The 16,769-nt window shown below is 38.7% G+C and overlaps 9 protein-coding genes across 9 annotated transcripts; 2 read left to right on the forward strand and 7 right to left on the reverse strand. All coding sequences in view use genetic code 12, as the record gives it.

Moving 5' to 3' along the window:
• Window positions 1-505: 505 nt before the first annotated feature.
• On the forward strand, window positions 506-1,684 carry RJT21DRAFT_114727 (uncharacterized protein; the record flags this gene model as incomplete). Its single annotated transcript, XM_064880275.1, has 1 exon — window positions 506-1,684. One exon carries the CDS (start codon window positions 506-508, stop codon window positions 1,682-1,684), a length of 1,179 nt encoding a protein of 392 aa, XP_064737900.1.
• Window positions 1,685-3,320: 1,636 nt separating this feature from the next.
• RJT21DRAFT_42659 (uncharacterized protein) lies at window positions 3,321-4,851 on the reverse strand. The gene has a single exon (XM_064884520.1). The coding sequence runs from the start codon at window positions 4,744-4,746 to the stop codon at window positions 3,430-3,432; it is 1,317 nt and encodes a 438-aa protein (XP_064737901.1). The 5' UTR covers window positions 4,747-4,851; the 3' UTR covers window positions 3,321-3,429.
• Window positions 4,852-6,337: 1,486 nt separating this feature from the next.
• HEM14 (oxygen-dependent protoporphyrinogen oxidase) lies at window positions 6,338-8,183 on the reverse strand. The gene has a single exon (XM_064884521.1). It carries the CDS (start codon window positions 7,979-7,981, stop codon window positions 6,356-6,358), a length of 1,626 nt encoding a protein of 541 aa, XP_064737902.1. The 5' UTR covers window positions 7,982-8,183; the 3' UTR covers window positions 6,338-6,355.
• A 74-nt stretch (window positions 8,184-8,257) lies between these two features.
• Window positions 8,258-8,419, forward strand: RJT21DRAFT_86679 (uncharacterized protein; the record flags this gene model as incomplete). The annotated part of the gene is made up of 1 exon (XM_064885484.1): window positions 8,258-8,419. A coding segment is annotated over one exon (162 nt), but the record flags the coding sequence as incomplete, so codon positions are not given.
• A 628-nt stretch (window positions 8,420-9,047) lies between these two features.
• On the reverse strand, window positions 9,048-9,329 carry RJT21DRAFT_71848 (uncharacterized protein; the record flags this gene model as incomplete). The annotated part of the gene is made up of 1 exon (XM_064885204.1): window positions 9,048-9,329. A coding segment is annotated over one exon (282 nt), but the record flags the coding sequence as incomplete, so codon positions are not given.
• Window positions 9,330-9,354: 25 nt separating this feature from the next.
• Window positions 9,355-9,857, reverse strand: RJT21DRAFT_121202 (uncharacterized protein; the record flags this gene model as incomplete). The annotated part of the gene is made up of 1 exon (XM_064882017.1): window positions 9,355-9,857. A coding segment is annotated over one exon (503 nt), but the record flags the coding sequence as incomplete, so codon positions are not given.
• A 96-nt stretch (window positions 9,858-9,953) lies between these two features.
• Window positions 9,954-10,713, reverse strand: RJT21DRAFT_121203 (uncharacterized protein). The gene has a single exon (XM_064882018.1). The coding sequence runs from the start codon at window positions 10,621-10,623 to the stop codon at window positions 10,099-10,101; it is 525 nt and encodes a 174-aa protein (XP_064737906.1). The 5' UTR covers window positions 10,624-10,713; the 3' UTR covers window positions 9,954-10,098.
• A 327-nt stretch (window positions 10,714-11,040) lies between these two features.
• Window positions 11,041-14,949, reverse strand: ECM21 (Ecm21p). Its single transcript, XM_064879848.1, has one exon. It carries the CDS (start codon window positions 14,864-14,866, stop codon window positions 11,156-11,158), a length of 3,711 nt encoding a protein of 1,236 aa, XP_064737907.1. The 5' UTR covers window positions 14,867-14,949; the 3' UTR covers window positions 11,041-11,155.
• Window positions 14,950-15,592: 643 nt separating this feature from the next.
• SFH5 (Sfh5p) lies at window positions 15,593-16,615 on the reverse strand (the record flags this gene model as incomplete). The annotated part of the gene is made up of 1 exon (XM_064880276.1): window positions 15,593-16,615. The coding sequence occupies one exon, from the start codon at window positions 16,613-16,615 to the stop codon at window positions 15,593-15,595; it is 1,023 nt and encodes a 340-aa protein (XP_064737908.1).
• Window positions 16,616-16,769: the final 154 nt, after the last annotated feature.

Below are 16,769 nucleotides of genomic sequence, written 5' to 3' on the forward strand. Positions count from 1 at the left end.
ATTCTAAAGCTCTATACTGTTTGAGTATATTACACTATTCTATAGTGGGAGTCTGTTTGAGTCAGTCGGGGTCAGACAGGCATTTAGAATTTAGAATATTTAGAATATGTTTGGGTGGTAATGTTGTTTTTACAGATAACAGACAAGTATATCCATAGTTAACAATTAATCTAATAGATTTCTCTAGAAAATTGGTCAATTTGTAGAGAATATATACATTCACCAATACAGCACCATTAGCTCATTTATATCATTTGTATGTAGACATTAGTGAAAAACAACTTTCTTCTATAAACACTCAATAGCATACATTAAGTATAAGTATAAGTATAAGTATAAGTATAAGTATAAGAATATGAAGAATTGACTTTTGGGACTAACAATTTTATTTACTGCAAAATCGAACAGACAGAACAAGACGCGCTACCACCAAGCATAAACAACTGCAAAATTCACTATTGTTATTCTTTACTTAGACGCCGAAGTATATCTCCTTCATAATCCAATGGACCAACTCTCAGGACTAGTATCTAAGCAATTGAAAATTGCCGACGAAGCTCTAAAGACACACACAACATCCAGAGACCATGTGGACTGGAGTCAACTTAAGAGAACTCCCCAATTCCTAAAACAGAAGATGAGGTTCAGCAACAACTCGTTCACGGTCGATGAAGAATTCAATGAGTTAGAGTCAGATTTAATTCACTTGGAGAAGAATCTTATCAGTTTTGTCAAATACACCAAAATCTTTGTGGAAGTGCTGGAACGTCTGAAGGTTCAAGCCGAAATAGTTGGGAATACATTTAAAGAGTTATTTGATCCATATAAGAGCTTAACTAAGGGATTACAAATAGATACAGATTCATTTGATAGACAGTACTCTTCATGGCAAGAAAAAGTTGTGTATGTTGATGGTTTGAAGGTATTAGAAGATCCTGAAAGACAAACTCATGATAAGCTCATTGAAGTTAAAGTAGGAGAATTGCTCAAGATCATTAAGACCATTTCTAAGAGATGTAAGCAAAGATCAGTCGCACTACTTGATTACGATTTAGCTTATAACGATCATGAAAATCTTACGCTAAAACAAAGGGAAGGGGGAGTAGTTCTCACAATAAAACAATCACAACAATTACATTGCTTGGAGAGGAAGAAAGATGCCAATAAGAAGATATATGATCAATTAAACGACGAACTCAAGATCAAGTTACCCTACTTCTTCAAGTTGGTCAATAATTTTTTATATCAATGCCAATTATCAACTTTATATCATAAAGCTGAGATGTTTTCCACGTATGTTGACATTTTACAAAACAACTCTCAATTATTGAATATTGACTATAAGGAATTGATCAATGTAGATATTCAGAAATTAATTAGAGATTGTGAAATAAAAAATGGGTATGCATTAGATGAAATAAATAAGTTATCAATCATAAATTTTAGAGAATCCTACCTTTCTGAATTAACCAGAACTCCCACACCAACACCAATAATTTCTACTACTGGAGATGATGGGAAGTATTGTAAAGCCATATACAAGTTCGAAGCACAACAAAAGGATGATCTCTCAATTGAACCTGGAGACTTAATACAAATTTTAGATAAGGATGGATTATGGTGGAAGGGTATCATGAATGGGAAAACAGGAGTATTTCCCAGTAATTATGTGAGTGAATTATAGTGATCATAATAATCATATCTACTCAAACATCCTCCACTACAAAACTGTCTTCGGATAGGAATGTTCTTATTCTGTAAAAGATTCCACCACTCAAATATTTCTGCAACAGGTTCAACAATAATATTTGTACAACTACTACAATGATCTCTGTATTTACCACCTTTTATAGCTTTTATTATTAAATGATGATATATTTTAGGAGTAAACTTTTTCCAGTCTTTTGTTTCTTGATATGTGACATCATAATTGGCGATTTTATTTAGACAAAGCGTCTTTAATGAAGGTACTGGTTTTACCTTTGTTGAACCCAAATAATTTATGGTTGAAATATATTTTAACTCTCGATTCTTATCTGGGATATGAATATGATTTTCATTTGTATTTAGGGGGATTGCATCTGTTGGGATGGGCATAAATGGGTTAGGACCGGCTTGAAACATTTGTAATAAGGGTAGATTTAGTATTTGAAATGGTAAATAATTGAGTTTATTTGTTCCAAGCGATAGATCAGTTAGATTAATCAATTTTTCAATCAATGGAGGTAAAGTTTTGAGCTTATTCTGTCGTAACCCCAAGACATTCAACTTAGTAAATTTGAATAATGATGGACTCAATTCATATAAGTTATTATTAGTTAGAAACAACTGAAACTTCTTATCTTGATCCAATTCCATATCAAATATAACTATTTTATTTAAATCCTTTATTTCATCAGGGATCTCGTAAAGGTTCAAACCTTCTAAATTGATAATGGGTCTTATTTCTTCAAAACAGTCTAGGATGGTTGCTCGTGCCTTATTATAGGATCTCTGTCTTATGTATTCGATTTCATCTTGATCTATATCATTGGCCGATGAAGGGAGGTTTATAGACCCTTTGAAGCGATGAAATTTATCAATACCGAAATCGGCATCGGAGCTGGGATTGGTAATGTTAGGATTATTAATATTATTGATGGTAGATGAGAATGGATGAGATCTCTTACTGGAGGTGAAGTAGGAGGAGTCATCGTCTATCTCACTGGGTAACATATGAACTTTGTCTCGATGACTCAATTGATGACGAGGAGGTGACTCAGGCACATTGAAGTTGGAAGTTGTGTTGGTAGAAAGATCAAACTCAGACAACAACGGAGGCTCTACAGGAGGACTACTAGGAGGTAGATAACGGCAATTAATACTAGGATCAGTATCACCATATTTATCTGCACCTTGATAGTTATGTTCATATTCATCTTCATCTTCATCTACCTCTGTTGGCTGATCGCTCGACACGTCCATCACAACTTCTCGTCTCTTAATATCATCTTTCTCATTGAAACTTTCACCCATCCGACGTTTCAAGCTGGGGACTAAACTGGCATTGGTTAACTTGGGTCGAGCCAATGGACTGGCTGTTACTCGAGTATGGTACTTACTACGGGCATTCTCGTCAATGATGGATCTCTCTCGTGGCGTTGTATTAAGGGGGATCTTATCATTGAATGATGAGCTGGTGAAGGCGAAGGGCAACAATGGATTGTGTTTGTCCATTCGGGTGCCTTCTTGTTGGTATTATGTTGATGTGGTTGTTGTTGTTGTTTTTGTTGTTGTTTATATATGGTTGGTTTAAGCCAATGTTTACATTTTGTGGTGTACAAACTTACTGAGCCGATGCGGAATACTGATGTTCAGTGGGTATGTATTAAAGATTACAGTGCGACTATATACGTTTACGGAGTGCGTAGTGAGACTACTAAAACTAAACTAAGACGGAGGAGTCGACGGTGGTCTTCTCATAATTTTTATCTTTTGTTTGGGCTTAGTGTCCTTGAGGGTATCAGGGTCCTGTTTGTCTTTGTCTTTGTCTCTTGGTGTCTTTGGTCTGGATCGTTTGGGTTCTTTAGTCTTTGATTTGTCCTGTGGGTCACCTGAATTTGGTGTAACCTCTCTATTATCTCTTTGTTTAAGTTCTTTTGGTTTAGAGTCTTTTGGTTTAGAGTCTTTTGGTTTAGGCTCTTTTGACTCTTGCAGTACTTTTCGTTCTTTTAGTTCTTTTGGTACTTTTGAATCTTTTGAATCTTTCGGTACTTTTGACTCTTTGGATTCTTTTGGTTTTACTTTCAACTTGTCCTTAGTCTTATCTTTAGAATTATCTTTAGGTCTATCCTCCTTTTCTTTAGGCTTGTCAGACTTATCTTTAGTCTTATCTTTAGTCTTATCTTTAGTCTTATCTTTGGATTTCTCTCTAGATTTGTCTCTAGATTTGTCTCTAGATTTCTCCCTACTCTTCTCCTTGGATTTTTCCTTACTCTTATCCCTAGATTCTTTGGATTTCTCTTTACTCTTATCTTTAGATTCCTTAGCTCTGTCTCTTCCCGACTTTTCATCCTCAGACTTCACCTTTTCAGATTTCTTGCGTGATTTCTCCTTCTTCGAATCAGACTTCCGGAGCTCGATTCTCTTCTTCTTTTTAAGGGCTTTATGGATTTCAACAACATTGAATGTACTAATTTCTCCAGCCTGATACTTCAAAAATTCTTGGAATAACTCATTAGTCTCTAATGACTTTTCACTAGAAGATTTTACTGGACTAGGCATCCTATCATATAATGATCTCTCCACTACAGGGATTATGGAGTCATTAGTTTCACTTTCCGTAAAGGGTTTATCTATAAGGGATTTACGGTATGATTCCAAATCGTCATTGTTCTTGAATGATATGTAAGCTCGAGAGTATTCGGGCATTTCAAATAATGAATTCTGCAGATAGTTTCCTTGCACATAGTAACTTTGGTCTATTAGTTTAGTGTAGTCTTGATCGAAATATTCGGCCAGTTGAGCGATGAACTCCTGCTCGGTTAGTCTTGGAGGTAGTAAACGTATTACGAGCTTAAGAGGACCATTTGGAGTGGATGACTTCTTTGCATTAGTCGATCGTGAAGTTTGAGTTTGAGTTTGAGTTTGATTTTGAGTTTGAGTTTGTGACTGAGACTGAGACTCAGACTGAGCCAGAACCAGAGACTCAGAACCAGACTGAGGTTCAGACCGAGACGGCAACGCTCTTTGCTGTATCGAAACCATTGGCTAGTGTCCAGAGTATCACCATTAGTCACTAACGATGTTAGGTATTTTTTTCAGTCGTGGTAATTTTTCTCAGCCAACCATCGCCGATTAGCAGAGCACAGTTGAGCAGAAAAGAGTTTAGCAGAAAAGAATTTAAGCAGTGGTAGTAGTGGAAGCACAGACACACACACACACAGTACGTGCGATAAAAGAAAAGAGAAGCCCCAATGGAAATCGTTCATCAGTATGTAGCGGAAATAGGGGAAGTGGCTAGATTTGGTAGTAACCAAAAACAAGTTGCCATCACTAAATTGGGTCAACTTCTAAGCTTAGACCCAGTAGTTAATGGGTATATAGTTCAATTTAACCAAGTACCATTTCAGTTGGACGATGCGCAGGTGGATGCAGTCATAGAGGCCGCGCAATTATTTGACGGAGAATGGCTTGCGCTCAACGAATTGGTCGCGAGCTTCATCCGAGTGGGTAACCAGTTAAATCCTCAGTCTAGTCTTGAATCGTTTGATTTGTATACGTCATTCGTTAATGATGTGTCCATAGCGTTCAGTAATAATGCTCGTGGACATTTACTTATTGAAGTAGTAAAGAATGCCATGACATTGGTGTTACCCCTAGCCAATCATCTTGATTATCAGCTCTACTATAAGGAAGCCTGTCAGGTTCCTCGACTTACATACTTGGCATCCATATTGTTGAAGATGTTTAATAACATTCGATCTCAGGTTAATGATGCTTCTAATGTTAAACGGAACATCATACTTTTCATTAGTAATAAGTTGTGTTCGGTATACTTTAAGATCAATAGTCCGTTACTTTGTCGGAATGTGTTCTCCAATATGAATAATGCTAATGTATCGTTTCAAGCCTTTGATAAGCTTGAACAGTTACAGTATAGATACTATTTGGCCAAGTTCTATCTCATCAAGCAAGAGATTACGTCATCTTTCTACAACTTTGATTGGTGTCTTCAGAACTTGCCTGTAAGTGCTACTAAGAATATTACTCGTGTGTTACAATATCATCTACCCTTAAGTTTGGTGATAGGGAAGAGATTGAATATGAACATATCATATATCTCAGACATATATGGAGGTAATGTACCTACTTTTGTTCATATCTACTATAAGCTCAATGAATTCATGAAATCAGGAGATTTACGACTGTTCAATAGTGTAGTACTCGAGAATTATCAATTCTTAAAGTCTCAGAACTTATTGCTATTACTTTTAACCAAGTCTAAGATGGTCATTCTCCGAAACTTGCTCAAAAAGATATGGATCAATACCGGTAAACCTACCACTATTGACTACGACCATGTGGTAGTCGGTCTTAGACTCTCACTAGATACCAATCCACTAACCTTACCATTGATTAAGTCCATGGACGAGTTGGACAACAATGATCTCCTTATTGAAAATATCTTTATAGCATTAATTGATCAGAATTTGATTAAGGGTAAGATATTTCCCAGACTTCGTAAAGTGGTGCTAGCCAAGAATAATGTGTTTCCCACAGTAGATGGAATCAATATTCTTCGATTCCCGCCTACTATAGAGAACTGGATGAATACATAGTGTGTATGTATATATATATTTTTAATACTTGCTTACTATTTACTTAACTGTAGTGATGCCTGTAAACTGTCAACCACACAATCAGGTACTCCTACTCCTGTACCGAAAGCCATACCTCCAAACGAGAGTTTAGTGTTGGCGAACTCATCTAACATTGTTTGTTTAAGCTGTTCGTAGCCTACATTATACTGAGGAATACAGTCCTGATGGAGATTGTATGAAATGAGGATATCGTTCTCCTCTAACTCACCAACTTGTTTAGATTCAATGGCGGCTTCGTCACGTATAATGAGGTTCTTGTGACTTAAATCGATGTTCAAGAAGTCTGTGAGGATGTCCTTAACTATGCGGATGTTAACACCCGATGATGGGATGGTTTTATTGTTGTAGTAATGACCTCCCATCATTAAAGTGATTTTGTTATACAGGCTCAGCTTGGTGGCGCCAGCATCACGCTCACCATCTAATGGGATGATATTCTGTTCGACATCGGAATCATATATGACTCCAAGTAAATTGTGGTTGTTACCATTTAGCTTGGGCACTAAAAATCCAAACCCGTGACCATTTTTAGGGATTAAAGTGGGTGTCCGAGTATAGATATTGACCAAGAAGACGGATACATATTCAAGAGAGCGTAATTGTTCTGTAATGGCTGGAGCCACTTGTAGTACTTTGGCTAAGGCCTTAGTAGAGATGGTAGATCGGATATGATCATACTGTACCACTGAACTCTGATTACTGTTAACTGTAACTGTCCCCTTGACAGGATCGATCTGGGAGATATCACTATGGAAGTGGAATTGGACATTGGATTGGGAAGAGAGATATTCATACAATGAGTTCGGTAACGTCTGTAAACCACCTGCTAAGGCAAGCATAGGGAACTTCTTTAGCGAAAGAGAGAGTTCCTCTAGGTTGGCATCCGGAGATAGTTGGTGTTGGTACTGAGTTAAAGCCGGCGACAAGCCCGATGTTTTAGGCTCAGACTTCGACTTCTTAGCAACTAGAGCTCTTCCAAGAGAGCCATGGTCAATCTCTAGCTTGCGGACTGACGGTAAGATTGACTTAACACTCAAGCGGGCCACATCTCCCGCATATATACCATGAATAATAGCACTGAGGACTGAGTCCGTAAGTACGGAAGTTCCTAACCGTCTAGTAAAGAACAGTTCGATCGACTCGTCCGTACTGTCATTCTCGTGAGGTTTCTTCACAAACGGTTCCTTCAAAAGGCCCCAGAGAAGTGTCGGCCGCACAATGGCAGTGTCTCTAATGAATTTCCAGCCTGTTAATATGGTATCCGGTACTTGTACTATACGACGATCTGTATTAGTGATATACTTTTTATTAGCGATAGAATTGCGGGGGAGCACTCGTACTGAACTGGCTCGACCGAGCTGACGTAACATATCCACTATCAATAATGATCCCTCACTGACTCCTCGTAATGTTCTAGGCCCTTTCTCTAATATGATAGACTCGGTAGGAGTGGTTAAGTATTGTGATCGGATGCATCCTCCGATTGAGTCGGACTGTTCGTAGATATCGAAACGAAGATCCGGTCTCAATTTCGAGAGGAAGTATGTGAAGGTGAGGCCGGAGATGCCCGCACCCACTACAGCCACTCGGCCGTTGGTTGGAACCCGAGCGAGAGTCATTGTGGTGATGTACCAGGAGGAACAGTAGTATTAGAAACTATAGTAGTAGTAGTAGTAGTAGTAGTCGTACAGTGTTTTTACTTTTTTCATACTTCCGACTTTTTTCTTGAGACCAACCGAGCAAATAATTTCCAAACCGGCCATTTTATTTTTTGGTCGAATTTGTTCGTGCCATATTCAAACCATTTAAGACAATTTATTCATACCACAATTATTTGTAAATGCTATAAAGAAAATAGTAGCATTCCACCAATCCCTAAGCAAGATGGCAGATCTCCAAAACCTAAATTGAATCGGGAACACAAAGAACACCTTCAAAATTTTATAGATGAAAATCCATCTGCACTAGATGAAATGATGGATTCATTGATTCATAATCTTGAACAAATGTCCGTTAGCCAATCTACACTCTATAGATATGTAAGTAAAGAATGCTGACTTTCATTCAAGTTAGCTAGACCAGAAAGTGTTGCTAGAAATTCAGAAAAGAAAATACAAGATAGATATTACTGAAATTACAAATACTGATGTAGATTATTGGTCGAACTGTGTGTTTATCGATTAAGCGGCATTTCATATAAACATGAAGAAGTGGTGGCTGGGCTCCTGTAGGCGAAACACCAGTTGTTACAACTCCAGGCGACTCGTTCACGACAAAGGTGCGATCATGAAAAATACTGTTCAAGGCCGCGCACTCACAAGTACGAATAAAAAAAAACAGATCGAATATAAATATATGATTTATAGTAATATGTCTATTGTAGAAATATAATTACTCTCTACGAAGCATATATTAAAAGAAATATACAACTTTCAAGTGGTGAGTTACAGAGGAAGGAGAAAACACCAATATACAGGAGACAGGGTAACCCATGATTATGTAAGTAATCAAGTGATTAAGTATTGGCCTGTAGTGTACAACTAAAGTATACTACATACCCCTTCCTGAAAAGGAAAAAGCTCGTAGGTGGTTTAACAAATTTGAAAAAATAACACAAGGACCGAAAATATAAATGAAATGATGAAGAAACTGGCATAATTATAGCTGGTTGGAGTGAGTCTAAGTGCAGCCATCTGCCCTATTACTCAAACATTGATCTACCAGGTAGCCATTCAACGTAACACCCCGTACTTCACAACTAACACTTGCCAGGCCACAGGACTCGATGCAGTAGTCAGCAGCATTGTACAAATCATCAATTTGAAAAGTAGCATTCGCACTCCACGATATAAAACAGGATCCATATTGAATATTTCTTGGACCATCTGACTTCCATGATAAGTCAATACGAACAGCTGCTAGTAATGATCTACATACTGTTTTTGCTGCTTGATGAGCACTACTACAAGCTTCTGATAACCACCTCTTCTTAAGTTTTTCAGGTGACACTTGAGATGCAAGTTCATATACTTTTGAAACTGCATCACTTGATGTTGTGCTAATCAAAATGTCGAAAAGAGATGTTGCATCACGCTTCACTATATTACCGCTACTACTTGATAACAAATTTGCAATATCTAAAAGCATGTCAGATTCGTAATCGATAGATGTTGAGTTGTGTTGTCCAGCATAAAGGAATTTATAGAACAAAAATACCACATCACCATGGTAACCTTTTGATACTGCAACACTAGCTAAATTAGTTAATGCAACTAAGTAATTGTAGGATGTATATGAATATATACCATAGTCATCTATCATGTCAAACCCATAATCTGCTAGACCGTATCCTGTGGTGTTAAACCATACTTCACCAATACTATTGTCATTAGGATCGATTTGATTATTTAGGATAGCTAAAAGCGAGTCACTATAGCTTAAGGCACAAAGCCCTAAGCTGAAGAAAGTTGTATAAATGATTAAATTAAATCTCATATCTAAAATTGATAAAATATTGATAACAATCCACCAATATATAGTAAGTAACTCGCCAGTACTGAAAACAACGTAAATAAATGTAAGATTTATAAACCTCCACAAGAAAGAGGCATATATATATGAGTACCCATGTTTGCACCGGTATTTTTGTAGAAAATGCCTGATTAATTCTTTTACTTACCTATAATTTTCTATAATTTTCTTATATAGGTTTTGCCTTATGATAAGTTTATTTTTATCATAGGATTTTCTCCTTTGCGAGTTTTTCAGGTGACACTTGAGATGCAAGTTCATATACTTTTGAAACTGCATCACTTGATGTTGTGCTAATCAAAATGTCGAAAAGAGATGTTGCATCACGCTTCACTATATTACCGCTACTACTTGATAACAAATTTGCAATATCTAAAAGCATGTCAGATTCGTAATCGATAGATGTTGAGTTGTGTTGTCCAGCATAAAGGAATTTATAGAACAAAAATACCACATCACCATGGTAACCTTTTGATACTGCAACACTAGCTAAATTAGTTAATGCAACTAAGTAATTGTAGGATGTATATGAATATATACCATAGTCATCTATCATGTCAAACCCATAATCTGCTAGACCGTATCCTGTGGTGTTAAACCATACTTCACCAATACTATTGTCATTAGGATCGATTTGATTATTTAGGATAGCTAAAAGCGAGTCACTATAGCTTAAGGCACAAAGCCCTAAGCTGAAAAAAGTTGTATAAATGATTAAATTAAATCTCATATCTAAAATTGATAAAATATTGATAGTACTGAAAACAACGTAAATAAATGTAAGATTTATAATCCTCCACAAGAAAGAGGCATATATATACCTGAAGTTCTAATTCTCTGAGGAAGATGAAATGAGGAGTACCCAGTATTTTTGAAGAAAACATCCAAGCATCCTTCAAATTAGTATGTGTCCAAGCAAAGCATCCACGCATCCACGAAATTTGCTTCCCAAAACGGAGATTTGCTGGGCAGAACAAGTTTTGCCGATTGACAACATATGCTGATTTCTATGAAGATAAAATTGTGTTACGAACATGAAAATTTCCGGTCAATGATACGAAAAATTAAATCCGGGGATACAAGTAATTCCGGTTCGAGGTATGAATAAAATGTACCACGCTGTTACGGTGGGGTGGTCCGATTTTTCAGAGTTCGATGCGTTTGTCGCGTCTGATGCGTTTTATGCGGATGTCTATTCTCTACAAGCCGTTTGCGACACAGAACAAAAATCTATAACATTAGCAACTATACAACTATATACTTTATCTTAAGGCGTGATAAAGCTCATGGGACTGCGGCTGGGTCCTAACTAACTCCCCAAGAGCAATACTATCATTCAGAGCCAGAGTTAGCCCGATATTGGTGGTGGAGGAGTCAGTGTTGGTGGGAGTCGTGGTGAGCATACTGGAGTCAGTAATCGATGGAGTCAAGATATGACCAAACTGAGTGGATGGACAAGTTGTTGGTTTGCTGATGGTTTCAGTAGTCCGGTTACTGTTGGTCAACAATGGAACTTTCTGTGAGTACGCTGTGTCCTGAGTGAAGAGACTACCCTTATCATCATCGTCCGCATCCGCATCACAAACACTGGCAACTCCAGCCGCATTAGTCTGGTTCAATGATACAATGGAGTCGACTTCATCGTCATTTGAATGATTGGATTTATTCAAAGAGGATGATGATACTGTAGTTGGAGTAGATGATACATCCGTAAATGCCTGGCCGGTTCCGGTTCTTTGAAGAGCCTGTGAGCTAACGGTTGATTTGGAACTGATTGATCCTTCTTCATCTGCGGCCGAACTACCATGAAGTGGTAGTGGAAGACTCGACTTACTGGAGCTCTTGCGGGCCGGAGTCGGAGTTGGAGTCGATGTAGTTGTAGTTGTTTGAGCCGATGATGTCTTAGGTGCAAATGAAGATACAAGAGATGAACGGAGCCGCGATGATGATGAACCAACGGATGTCCGCAGCTTAAGTAAAGGATCATCAAAACTGACTAACTCATCGATCCCGAGATCTTCGACTTCAGCTTCGACCGGTGCGGCTCTTGTCGGCGATACATCATCATCGTCATAACTAAAGATACCCAGATCATCTTCTTCTTCATAGGCCGGTGCTGGTTCAGCAGGATAGATCGGAGATGAGACGGACGGACCAGAAGCAGAAGGTACGCGACTTAGCGGATCATTCAGGCCGATTGAGAAGGACCGAGTGATCGGACCTGAAGTGGCAGTTGCTTCTTCAAATGATGGAAGTTGTTCCAGTTGCTCACCATACAATACCGAAGTATCGAGTGGTTGAATAGATACTCCCGATGAAAAGTTAGGAGTGCGGAAGACCGGCGGAGTATCCGTTAAAGTCTCCAGTTCGACCTCATGATAACGGGGCAATTGAATAGATTGATCATTACACTTGGCACTAAGTAAGATAAGTGGAGTATCCACCACCACCTCATAGTGATGCATCTTATAGTCATCCTTAGGATCCGGCTTGGAGATCCGGAAACATACTTGAAGTCGGTGATGGATCTGGATATGACGGAAGTTGGAGTCCGGATAGAGAGCCTTTGACACCACCGTAAAGCCCTGCGGAATACTTTCCGGAAGCGATGATGAGTGAGTCATGGGCAGGGAAATGTACTCATCGGAAATGGTATTGGATGCATCCGGAGTAAGGTAGACGGAGTCCGGAGGAGATGATGATAATGGTGATTGAAGGAGATGTAACAAATGATGAGAGGGGGACTCGGCTTCGGTAGTAGAGGCCGTAGGGTTGGGTGCGGCTGTATTGGATGCGGATGTTCCAGTGTGGGAGTGATCGATGGAGAGTGAAGCCTTACGAGATGTCGGCGGAGAAGACACAAATGAATGCTCATCGTCATGGGCTGTCTTCAAGATCTTGTCCATCTTAGTGGTCAAGAACGGGAGCGAGATGTTTATGTCGAGCGGAGATGCTATCATGGTGTCGGCCGAGTTCTGATTATTATTGTTATTGTGATTGTTGTGATTGCTGTGATTGTGACTGTTCTGGCCAGTCTTCTTTTTGGCTTTCTTCACTGTTTCAACCTCAATGGTCGAGTCCTCCGGCTCGTAGCAGCTGAACAAGAGATTGTTGTCGGGACACTTGACAATCTCCTCCTTATAGGGATCATTCAAGGCTCCGGTGGTGGCCGACAGTTGTTTGACTTTAGTCTTTAATTCACACAAGGAGATGATCCGTTCTCTGATCTTGCCGGTATCGGTTCGGGTACAATAAGGATCATCGGAATCGTAATCAAACTCTCGGGAAAGATTCTGCGATACATAAGTGATCCGTTCTAATACATTGAACTTGATCCGTTTGATGATAACATCTTTAACAAGTGGTACAAGTTTGACATTGATCACATGCTCGGAGCCGAGAGATATATACTTCTTGGGGAAAGTGATGACATAATGAAGTGCATCATTCCATACCCTATTGACATAGATGGGTTTATCCGCAATAGAATTAGCAAAGGACGGCGGAGTTCTGACCATCGGGAGATTATAGTTGGCAAGGACTTTGATCTTGCGGTTCAACTTGTCGGAGGTTTTGGAGAAGTTGATGGCGAGATTGTGCTGTAAGGAGCCATTGACGGAGATGATACTGGCGGGGATATGGTCGGGAAGAAGGACCGGAAGGAGAAATACATATAGACCGGCCTTGTAGTCGGTATAGTCATCCGATACCGGTGCCCCGGATTGATTATGATTATGATGATGATGATCGGCCGATACTTCAACTTTGGAATTCGAAGTCGAAGTCGAAGTCGAAGTCGAAGTCGAATTTCCAATACTCGTCAATCTATACTCTCTTGTACGGCGGGCGAGTTCATCCGGCGTGATATTGCCCACCTTGGTATCGTTGGAGTTGGACGTATTGATATAGTAATCGCAGTTATGTAATGTAGTAGACCATTCCATAGTTCCGATAGTAAACTTCTCTCTTGTATGAACCTTATTATACGGATCCCCACTGGGCCAGAGGATACTGGTGAGGGATTGGAATTCAAATTTGAGGTTACTGACGGTGGTGGTATCCTTCAGAAGTTCAATGATCACGGCAAATGTATGGGGTATGGCCAAATCCAGATCGATCTTGGTGCAGAGGTAGTTGGGAGACAGGAACGATTTGAGTTTCTGTTGGAGGTTGTGGGGGACGTGCTGTTGCTGAGCATCGTCTCCAAACTCCGTCAGAGCCAGAGAATCCGTACGAGTTATGTCGCTGTCGTCTTCTTCTTCTTCCTCATCTCTTCGTACGGCTCCGCCGTTCTCTACATCTTCATAAGTGAAACTAGCCGAAGATGCGGGTGGAAGATAAATACAATCATTGGTATTAGCCACATAGCATCGGACGGATTTGGAGACGGATCCATTGGCCGATGAGTTGGTGGTCTTAAGTGGTATCGGTTGCTGAAGCCCGAGATCCGCAAGCACATGCCAGAGTTTCTTAGAGATGATCTGCGATGTCTCCTGTTTGATCAACTCCTTCGTTTGCTTCTTAGATCCGAGGAGCGACGACGAGAAGTGCAGCGGAGGCGACGACGTGGGAGTGAGTCCCGATCCGCTATTATTATTATTATTGTTATTGTTATTACTGTTATTATTGGTGGACGTACTGTTACTGTTGGTGATGTTGATGGAACTTCGGGAGGTGGAACGAGATCGGGATCGTGAGGCTGTGGCATGGATGATGGAAAGGGACTGAGCTCTGAGTCGGTGTGTGTGACGAGCAGTGGCAGGTAACGACGAGTTGCGTAGATGGAGCAGTTGTTCATTGGACGATTCACTAATGATGATCATAGGGCTGCTGGACATACTGTTGCGACGGAGATCTGCTTTCTGCGGAGCATTGTGTAGTGGAGGTGAGACTTGTGCGGGAGCCAGGCCGTCGGAAGCTCTTCTAACTTTAGCCTTGAACCTGTCGAAGCTGAAGCTTCTGTGTTGGTGCATGGCAGTGGGTTGTTGGGGGTACTGTGGGAGGTACTGTTGGATGTAGTGATGTAGTTATATAGTTAAAGTTTATTTAGCGGAGGTAGTTGGTGATAGTAAGCTTTTACGTGGAGGCCCAAAAAAACAGGTGACCGCGAGCAAATGTGTGAGTGATAAAAAAGGAAAAAAGATAAGTAGGCTCGTTCGGATTAATTATCCTAATTAAAGTTAGTGAAGAAGAGTAAACAAGAGCTAAATTAACAACAGCTAAGAAGAGAGAGTTGAAAAGTTTCGTTGATTTTGTAAAGGAGTGTTAGGTCGAGAGTACTGCTATGTTAAGCTATGTGTGTGTTAGAGTTGTACCCCTCCATTGTGGGTGTCCCCCACCTTCTACCCCACCATTTTATGACTATTTTTCTTTTGGCCGATCCGACTTGGTAACACACCAATAGACACATAAATACACTACACACAAACACGTATATAGTAATATACAATACACAGTAATACAGTATACAATAAAAACACAGTGCTGAACATTGAATCATTGTCCAATAGTCACCACCAAACTTTGGTTGCACACTACTACGCTTAATTACAAATTTGTCACATCTCTTATATAAGCCTTACTGTACTGTTCTTGTTCCTGTCTCTCCGCTACCGGAGAATACATTATAGTAGCCTTATTAACATACTAAACATTATATATTATATTAACATACACAGCTATCTATATGGCTTTTTCCCCTAATCAACATCATTATTTATCTCAGCAATTTCCTTATCCCCTAATCTCTTTAATATAACTTGTCCATACTCTCCAATCTTATATTCTGAATTACTAACTTCAATATCAAAGATAGTTTCATCAGTTTGACCATTACTACCAGATTTACTACCAATCTCTCCTCCATACTCTTTAGGTAATCTTGATCGTTTAAACCAATTACTTAAATCTCCTCCACTTAATACTTCAAATTTATTAAGAGTCTCAGGACTAATAATCTTTAATTTCTTAAAAAATGTAAATACCCAACTCATTATAGCTGGAACATTAATAAAGAATTTAATACTTAATAATTCAGGATAATTCTGACCAAAGATTTCAATGATTTGTGAAGTAGCTTGTTTCATACCAGGATCCATTTTAAACATAGATACATTTTTATAATCATGAATTTGTCCAATCTTATTATTATGACTATCACTGAAATCAATTAAAGCCAATGATCTTTCCATTAATCCAATTCTCCATCTTAAAAATAACGATCCAGGAAGTTTACTAACATTATTTATATCAACTTTTGTACCATTTTCACCATATTTTTCAAATAATTCTTTTGGTGATTTAATATTCCCATACAAATTCCATGTTAATACTTTTAAATTATCTTTTCCATCTTTACCAAAATCAGTAATTACTCCTAATTTTGTTAATTCAGGATCAAACTTTTCTTCAAAGGCCGCACTCAATGGTTGAAATTCATTTCTCCAATTTAAAGTATCAATAATCCTCTTAGTAGCCAATTCTAAATCGTACTTATCAGCAGCAAGAAACTTTAAAAGAATTTCATTTCTGATCGATACATTAACATACTCCTCCAGAGCAATATTAATTCTATATCCAAATATCTCATCATATTCAGGATTATCTAATTTAGAAAGAATCGATGGCAATTTATCAATCAATTGCTGTAATTTCTTAGCTTGCTCATTACTCACACTCGTACTAGTTATGGTTTGCTTCAATTTCTCAAAGTCGGTAGTCATCCTAAATATCAACTATATACTAAAAGATGTATGATATGAAAAATTTCAGCAATTGCTTTATATTATTTATTTATTTATGTACTACTAATTCAATTACGTATTGTGTATGAATTAATTTTCTTGGTCGGATTTCTCACCGTATACGAACGGAATT

Source organism: Scheffersomyces amazonensis (genome assembly GCF_036850825.1).
Source record: "Scheffersomyces amazonensis strain UFMG-HMD-26.3 chromosome Unknown RJT21scaffold_4, whole genome shotgun sequence".
NCBI lineage: Eukaryota > Fungi > Ascomycota > Pichiomycetes > Serinales > Debaryomycetaceae > Scheffersomyces > Scheffersomyces amazonensis.